Here is a 9,174-nt window from a genome sequence, read left to right on the forward strand (position 1 = left end):
TATCTGGGAAAACCAGTGGACGAGGTGAGCCACAGGGGCACAAAAGGACATCATCTCATCATCATCATCATCAATACATACATACTTCAAAGGTTCTGGCCCCCCAAAACACCCAAAAAACATAAGAACCCATCTTTCTTTCTTTTCTTCTTCTTCTTCTTCTTCTTCTTCATCTTCTATTCCAAGACCTTAAATAAGCCTTGAACTTTCAGACACTACCCATACATATCCTATCTATTGTTTCTGAAACACCCACACAGAGACAGAGACAGAGAGAGAGAGAGAGAGCTAGTGAGAGAATGGCCATGGCTGCCTGCGCCGCTTCTGCTGCAATTCTCTCTTCTTTGCCCCATGCTGCTTCGTCTGCTTCCTCCTCCCCCGTCGTTGCTTCTGCTCCTCGGTCTCATCTCAGGAGCTCGTTTCTCTCCACCGTCTCCAAGTTTCGCTCCACCTCTCCTTCTCCTTCTTTCACCTCGCTGTCTTGCAGGGCCTCTCCTCGTCCCCTTGTTGTCAGAGCTGTAAGTTCTTTCTCTTTCTCTATGCTCAAATGAACAACAACATGTGACTGCTCAATTTTCGGAAGGCGTCGGTTTGTCAAAGTCGAACACAGAAATTAGGGTCCAAAAGTTTCAAGTTAACAAAATTGCGATGAAATCCTTCAAGTGCATTGGTAACATCTTGAAGGATTTCAGGGTTTAGGAAGTTTTCATATTAGGGTTTTCTTTTGAGGAAAGTTTCTAGGAAATGAACAAAAATGTTTCTTGAGTTACCCAAGATTTCTGTAAATTTAGGGTCGAATGTCTTAAGATAACAGAAATAGGGCAAAAAAGTTCTAGTGTACAGAATTAGGGTTACAATCCTAAGTAACAAAACTAGCGTGAATATGGATGAAAAATATTAAATAAGAAAAATTAAGGCTAAGCTTTTCTTCAGGAAAGCAGAAATTTAACGTTTCCAAAAATTTAACTCCAGAAAATATTTCTTACAGCAGAATTTTCATTTTGAATTTCATTATTTTTCTTTTGAATTTTTCAGGGAGAGTTTCCATTAGTGGGGAATGTAGCTCCAGATTTTGAAGCCGAAGCAGTTTTCGACCAAGAATTCACAAAGGTAAAGTGAATTCTTCATCATTTCAATTCATAGAGATATTATAAAGTGATTATCCCAATAAAGTGTTAATCCATCAAAGTGCATTATCTTGCATGATTCCAAATCATCGAGATGAATGAGAATATTAACATCAAGTGTGTTAGGACACCTCAGTATATTCTTTAGTTTCTGATTTCTGAACGAAACATTACAGTATTAAAAGTGTATCGGGGCCTCCCTGAGCCAACCTTCTAATGTTTCATTAATTTGTGATTAATGTTTTTGAGTGTAAATGAGGAGATACGAACAATAAAGTGGTATCACATCCCCCATATGTTATTTTCTTGTTTGGTTTAATCTATGTTTACTTTCCGGACGAAAGAAATATCGATAAAGAGTATTTGGTCATATTCTAACAATTCGATATCTCAATTTTAGTTTTTAATGTTGAGTGTATTAAATTGCTGTTTAGATCAAGCTTTCGGATTACAGAGGAAAGAAGTATGTGGTGCTATTCTTTTACCCTTTGGATTTCACTTTCGTGTGCCCCACCGGTATGGCATGCTTCTGACCTTATTTCCTATCAAAATTGGACTTTTTTAAGAGATTTATTTGCCACATTTCCTTATCATATTTTTTGTGTTTCTCATGTTGTGAATGTGACAGAGATTACTGCTTTTAGTGATCGCTATGACGAATTTGAGAAAGTGAATACTGAAGTTATCGGTGTTTCAGTCGACAGTGTGGTATGTAATCAAGACAATTTAAGTGACCACACATAAAGTAGATGTAGATTTTACACCCAACCATTGTAGACCTATATAGATAGCACTTCCATCACTAACAATCAGCTAAGCTACTTTTTCTTGGCATCGGCGTCTATTTTGTAGACTATTAGTTATCCTGGTTGTGCACCACATTGGTCACTCTTAGTAGCATTGCCAACGTAAGATCATTTATTTAAATTTTATCATAGGTTCACCACTCAATAATTGAAGTATAGAACGTTTGTTGCTAAACAAAGTAATTCTAGCCATTTCAAAGCTTTCAAACCATGGAGTGACAATAAAATCATATGTCCATGCAGTTCTCCCACCTTGCATGGATTCAAACCGACCGGAAATCTGGTGGCTTGGGCGACCTCAAGTACCCTCTTGTTGCTGACTTGACCAAGTCTGTTTCAAAGGCTTACAATGTTCTGATCCCCGAGCAAGTAAGTCTGGAATGCATTCAAAGACTGCATCTCTTTGTGCTCCAAATGTTTATGTAAAATGTTTAAATCTCTATGGCATTTCAATTATATGCAAATGTGTGCATTCAAATGTGTCTCCAAATTTTGGACAAGTTAAACTGGATATTGATTTGGTATGTATATTATTGACCAATGTACAGATGCATTTGAAGAGTGCATATGTTTGTGTTCTGTGCGTTCAATAAGTAAAGATTTAGTTTTGACATGGTATATTTATTATCTACAAGGGTGTTGCTCTTCGTGGCCTCTTTATCATTGACAAGGAGGGTGTCATTCAGCATGCAACTATTAACAACCTTGGCATTGGGCGTAGTGTAGACGAGACATTGAGAACCTTGCAGGTAAAAAGAACTGTTTATACTTTTTTTTGAGTTTCCTCTCTTTTGAGATTATGATGTTGTGAATATCGATCACCAATGTCATGATGGTGTGATTAACCAGAGTTAATCTTGTTAATGACCATGTGATGATGACGTGATTAACAAGGGAAAAGGTGATATGTGATTAACCATGCATATCATCACCATGCAACGAGGATATGATGTGATCACCATGCAATAATGAAATAGTATGAGTAATCATGCATATCGGCGGCATGATCTCCATGCAACAGTGCCACCATATGATTAATAATGCATATCATCACCATGTAATGGGGATAGGATGTGATTAACATTGCAACATTGATTGAATGTAGGCTGTGCAATATGTGCAAGACAACCCAGATGAGGTTTGCCCTGCTGGATGGAAGCCAGGAGAGAAGACAATGAAGCCAGATACCAAGTTGAGCAAAGAATACTTTGCAGCTATATGAGCAAGTAGATTTCTTTGTGATGCAGATCCTTATGCCAGAGTTTCTACGGAAGATTCACACTGCCTCATTGGTGAAAAAAAAGACTTAAGTTTTCCATTCATTTGGTTTCTAGAATTTCAACTAGAAATTTCTTGAAAGAGTTGTGAGACAATGTCCAAGAGCATGTGGCTCATATAATAATGGCTTTTCACATGATCTTCTCACATTTTACTTTTGTTCTGCTGAGCCAAACTTTAGAAATAAAATTTGGTGCATAATGTGTTGTGCTTGTAAATCTTCCGAGTACAAAAAACGATGAGATTTTGTAGTGAATTGTAGTCAAGTCTTATGACTTTGTTTTCCGCTTTTGGAATGTGCTTCATTTGTGTATGAGAGATTTTATAACAAATTATATATAAACCTTTGGTGATAGTAGTTTTTTCGTCATATGTTATACAACAACGAAGGTCAGTACCTTATGATGAACAATTAAACTATGGAATGTCTAGCGAGGAACAACTAAACCACACCATGTGTAGCAAAGAAAAACCAAACCTTGTCAGACTTGCAAGAGAAAAGTAAACTGTGTGGAAATATCTTGCGAGGAAATAAAAACATGCAATGTCTTGTAAGAGGCCACTATACTATGCCTCAAATAGGTGGAGATTGTGAAACTACTATACCTTTTCTTTGACTAAATCCTTTGATAAAAATCTAGCAGTATTGCAAATTCCTTTCCAAGGATCAATAGCCCCATTTTTTCATCATGAAACCATAGTGTGCAACCATTGTACTTATATATTGACACATAAAGTCAATATGCCTAAATTTTGTATGAGCTTACACAAAGACAATGTAAATGGTGTTATTGTGAAGCTCAAGTATGTGATATCCTCAAGAGAATGAGTTCTGTTTTCTTAGGTAAGAGCGTTCACTTGTTTATAATTTTCACCATTAACTATTCCAAACCGCTTACAATAACATCATCGGATAACAAAAAGATTAGCCAATCCATGAACATATGACATGTTCCGTACTTGAATATCATATGATTAAACCTGCTCCAAGCAAAAGTAAATTTGTCTTGATGTCACACAAAGGAGGTGTAATTTTCTTAGGATACTAAAACTCAAACATCATATGTTCATGTTGAGATTAAAGGCAAGTTATTTTTTCCAAAGAACATATGTATTATTAGGTGAGATAGGAGTTGTTATTTTTTTCAGAGAACTTAACATACTTGAATAACTAGAACATTGACAAAACCCATGATCTTCAACATGGAGCATAGAAGGGGTGCTACAATCAAACTTGGATAGAAGTTGATCATATAGACCTCGAATTAAAAATATGAAGAGCTTTGATATGAATGGTTAATGTGCATGAACTCAAAAATAAGGATGCCGACATCTCATCAAACCCATTAATCAAGACATGAATCCCAAGACACAAGGATTACCATTAAATCATCATCATCATCATATATGTACGCATGTATGACATGTACGTATATAGTTTGTTGTTAGATGATGTTTGAAGGCAATAAATTTATATTATGCTTTAGCATTACAATGTCTTATAAAAGGGTCCATTTTGTAGAGAATAGAAAACACAAACACAACATGACACACGAGGGTTGCTTTGTTTGGTGCGAATCGACAATCGGCCAAAGAGTAGCAATAAGTAAGTCGGTGCAAGTGGACAATATTAATAAAAGGAACGGTGGTGGAGGTAGAGAGGAGAGCATTGTCCAGTGTGTTGGGCGGGGGGCCCAACCAGCCAAACCGATCTATCGCATCACACGCGAGTGACCACCAATCTGGTGGGTGCTGCTTTTAGGTACATATGTACTCTTACTACTACTACTACTACTACTACAACCTAATGACCACTGGCCGACTGATCGACCTACCGACTGATCGGGAGGATCACAACAAATGGAGGCAGGTATAGATAGATCATAGAATCATAGATAGATAGGGTATGTAATAATGTATGTATGTATGTATGTATAGATAAGATAGATAGCCTCCCACTAGGCACTAACTAAGTTTAGCAGGACTTTAGAAAGAAAACGATAAAGGAAAAGGAAAAGTAAAAAGAAGAAGAGGCCGAAGAAGGAGACCGTTCCCCTGCCTCCCCTGCGTCTCGCCGATTCCTCATCGTCTCTGTCTCTGTCTCTGTCTCTGTCTTTCGCCGCCGTTTCGTCCCGATCCGCCATCCGCTCTCGCTCTCCCTCCCAAATCTCGAAAGGTAAGTAAGGCTTCCGGGATTCTCCCTCTCTGTCTGTCTGCTCTCCTTCCGTTTTTCCGAGTTGTCTGTCTTTTTTAGGGTTACTGTTTCCTGGTTTTTGCTTTTTGTGCCTGCTTTTTCGCTCTGCTACTTTATGTTTTCTCTCCAGAGGAAAATTTCCCCGTTTCTCTCGATTTTTTCAATTTGAGTCAATGGACCTTTTGGTGGTTGATTAGTGCAAGGAACCCCAGAAACTAGGAGGCAAACGGAATTCAACAAACTCCTCTATCATAATGTCAATCTTCATGGCATAGTCAATAGATTTCCTTAAATATGCATCCATATGCATATATACATGTGCGTGTGCCTATATATATATATATATATATATATATATATATATATATATGCACACACACTTTTGTTTTGTGTAATACTTATACTAGACATACTTATGTGCATGCATACCTGAAGACCTATATACATACAGACCCACATGCCTACGATGTCATTCAGCATGTGCTTGTATCAATTATATGCATCTATAAGAACTCAAATACAGTGTAAGTTTTACAAAAGATACAAAGAATAATGGTATGGAATGATCATTAACGATGACGCTGAGGTTTGTTCTTAAGAGATGCATCACGAGATACTATGTTGCTGAGCTATCTCAAGAACTTTGTAGAGCAAGAGATAAGAAACATGTTCAATGACCCACATAAGCTCTCAGGGGGTACACTTTCAGGAAAGCATTTCGCTTCAGAAGTGAATGAATTGAAGGAAAATAAGATCCTTGTCCTATTTGGGCCTATGTAAACAAGTTTAATCTGAAAGACTAAAGTGCATCATGGATGTTCTTCATTTCATATTAACAGAATTGCTCAAGTTCTAAAATATTGTAGACTTGAATGATCCTGATGATGGGGGCTCTAGGATACTATCATCCCATGGGGCATTAACATGTCATGGTGTGAGTTTAGGTAGGTTTCATCTCAAGGCCTCTTTCCAGTGGTTATCCCTTCAGGATAAATCATCTAAATATTCTGTGCGACAACTCTGGACCATGAATCCTAATTATTCAAGAAGTAATTATAACCTCTTAATTCCAGTAATGTAAGATCTCCAGGATGTCCATCAAGAAGTGATGCACCATATGGTAGTCATAATAGAAGAGGGACATCATTCTCTAAGTTACCGTGTGATCCTATATTGTCATCAGTTCTTTTACCTCCTGTTGTCATTTTCAGATCAGGCTTAGCCAGGATCCCTCTTGGTGCAATTACTTTGTTATGTTACCTTGGGTATTCAAGTACTAAGTGCAAACTATTGGTTTGGGTTCTCAGCTAGACTTGCCAGAGAGTACAACAGGCAGGAGCCAGGAAGAAGAGAGGTGAAACTGACATTGATTTATGATTGTTGTGATGACAAGGAGTGGGACATGTAGAATTGAATAAAGGAAACTTCTATACACTTACTTTCAAACAACAAAAATGAATTCAAGGAGTTGAATCTAAGTAAGCATTTCCTAGAAGAAAATATAAAAACAATATTTGAAGGCAATTGGGGCATAAGTTGTAACAATGACTATGATGATTTTGCTGCCACTTGACAAGATTGGAGGTGTTTATCGTAAATCCTTTTGAAATGGAAACTCTTGTATTTTCTAGATAGAAATCGGAGCAATAAGAACGTATTTGGAAATGTACCTCCTCCATTGAGAACCCAAAACTGGAAACACATGAATATTTAAAACATGGGATTAGATAAAAGTTCTTATTTACAAGGATGCATTAATGGCTCCATTATGTTGCATTGTCCTGAAGTATCACTGGTGTGATATATGTAATGAATGTAAAGCAATATTTGTTTAAGACCAGAAACACCAATACTTTTGGATATTTACCAGAATAGACATAATTTTGCAAAATATGCTCGAACACCCCATTTTGTTGAATAATTGTTGATATGAGTATTTTGGTAAAAGCCTAAAAATAAAAAGTTTGGGATATTGTGATGGTTTCTCCTCACTTGGTAGGCTGATGAATCAGATCTATATTTGCAGGAAACCAGTTTCTTGTACAGAATCAAACCTATTCTTCTTAGAAATGGGAACTCAAGCTCTCTGGTGTATGCAGCATCTTCCAGAATGCATTGTAACTAGATACAATGGAACTGATTCATTAAGTTATACAGTAACATCTGTTGAGGAGTTTGACTATGATGATAGAAGTCCTTCATCTGAGAGCCCCCACAAAACAGTTCCTATAGGACCTGACTTTCAAGCCGAGTTACCTAATCTGATTTCCCCTGATAGGAAAGACAGTAATGAGCTGGTTGATGAGCCGGATGACCTTAGATGGATCTGTGAACGCGTCTGGCCACGGCAGGAGGATGATGATTTGATTATCTTTGAAGAAATGTCTAGAGATCGTTCTTCTTTATCTTGCTCATGTGCAACTGAAGGCACGATCGAATGTGTAAGACTACATATTGAAGAGAAGAGGAAGTATCTACAAAAGGAATTGGGTGATGCATTTTTTCTCTGGGGATTTGATAAGATGGGAGAGATTGTGGGTGAGCATTGGAATGATGAGGATCAGCACGCTTTCCACGACCTTGTTAGAAGGGACCCTATTTCTTTTTGGCATAAGGTGTTTGATGTTTTTCCTTCGAAATCTATGGCAGACCTGGTGAGCTATTATTTCAACGTGTTTGTGCTGCAAAGGCGGGCCGTTCAAAATAGAACAGATCCTGAGAATATCGATAGTGATGATGATGAGATGATCCAAGAAAATGACGAGAGGAGCACTGATCACTCTGGGGAGTCTGATGAAGAGGATAAAGAATCTCAAATAGAATCTCAGGTTGATGATGCGATCGATGAGGATGATGAAGAGGATGAATGTGTTAGTTGGGCTGTAAAAAATATTGCTAATAATGAAGAAGAGATTCTAGATAGCTCTTTATTTACAGTCAATGCAACTGGACCTGAGGAAATATTGCCAAAGTCATCTTTGAGGGATATTTGTATTCATGAACATTTGAAGCTGGGTGTGAACACATCTTCTCATGGAGGGTCAGGTCAGATGATCAAATCCTGGGAAATGTCATCTGGGGAGCAAACAAATCATGAGTGGATAAAAGAGCCGTGGAATTCTCCTACTACACAGGATGATGTTGACAAGCTCATTTCAACAAATGGATTGATTGAAGAAATTTTTGGTGCTGAAGTTTGGGAAGGTAGAAAATAATTCCATTGAAAAGCTCAGCATTTCAACAAAATGCTAATGCTAATACCCCATGACACACATAAGCATGTGTGTACTACAGATCTGTATGAAAGTTTATTGATGATTTTTCTTTCTGGAATGAGATACCGTGGACTAATGGTACGTTGGTGAATGCATGTACTAGCTCAATACATGGTATATCCCTTAATTCAGGAATCGACAATTGTAAAGAAACTTGCTCATTTATGTAGAATACATTCAAATTTCATTTGATGTGTGTAAATTGTAATAAATTGGAAGATAAAATCTCATTGATGGAGATGTGCGCGTCTGATGAGTTGAAAGTAAGATTACCCAAGATAGGTTTACTAAGAACTATCAACATGGTTTTAGCAAGTCATGCTGGTAGTAATTACAAGATTTTTTGTAAAAGGCAGTTGTAGTGGGTGAGTAGCTTGCTTGATGCCTACCTGTATTTATGCAGAATACAAGAATCAACAATTGTAAAGAAGCTTGCTCATTTATGTGGAATACATTCTAATTTCATTCAATGTGTAATAAATTGGAGGATCTCA

General features: G+C 37.4%; 2 protein-coding genes across 2 annotated transcripts; both read left to right on the forward strand.

Annotated features, from left to right (window-relative positions):
* The first annotated feature begins 257 nt into the window (after positions 1-257).
* LOC147866365 (2-Cys peroxiredoxin BAS1, chloroplastic-like) lies at positions 258-3,467 on the forward strand. Its single transcript, XM_087316807.1, has 7 exons — positions 258-518; positions 1,036-1,110; positions 1,562-1,643; positions 1,756-1,835; positions 2,177-2,302; positions 2,569-2,682; positions 3,039-3,467. Exons 1-7 carry the CDS (start codon positions 300-302, stop codon positions 3,153-3,155), a joined length of 813 nt encoding a protein of 270 aa, XP_087172933.1. The 5' UTR covers positions 258-299; the 3' UTR covers positions 3,156-3,467.
* A 1,800-nt stretch (positions 3,468-5,267) lies between these two features.
* LOC147866366 (uncharacterized) lies at positions 5,268-8,918 on the forward strand. Its single transcript, XM_087316808.1, has 2 exons — positions 5,268-5,387; positions 7,432-8,918. The coding sequence occupies exon 2, from the start codon at positions 7,475-7,477 to the stop codon at positions 8,618-8,620; it is 1,146 nt and encodes a 381-aa protein (XP_087172934.1). The 5' UTR covers positions 5,268-5,387; positions 7,432-7,474; the 3' UTR covers positions 8,621-8,918.
* The last annotated feature ends 256 nt before the right edge of the window (positions 8,919-9,174 follow it).

This window comes from Azolla caroliniana, unplaced genomic scaffold (genome assembly GCF_043228905.1).
Source record: "Azolla caroliniana isolate FFs.n. ecotype wild unplaced genomic scaffold, voAzoCaro1.0.p SCAF_3, whole genome shotgun sequence".
Taxonomy (NCBI): domain Eukaryota; kingdom Viridiplantae; phylum Streptophyta; class Polypodiopsida; order Salviniales; family Salviniaceae; genus Azolla; species Azolla caroliniana.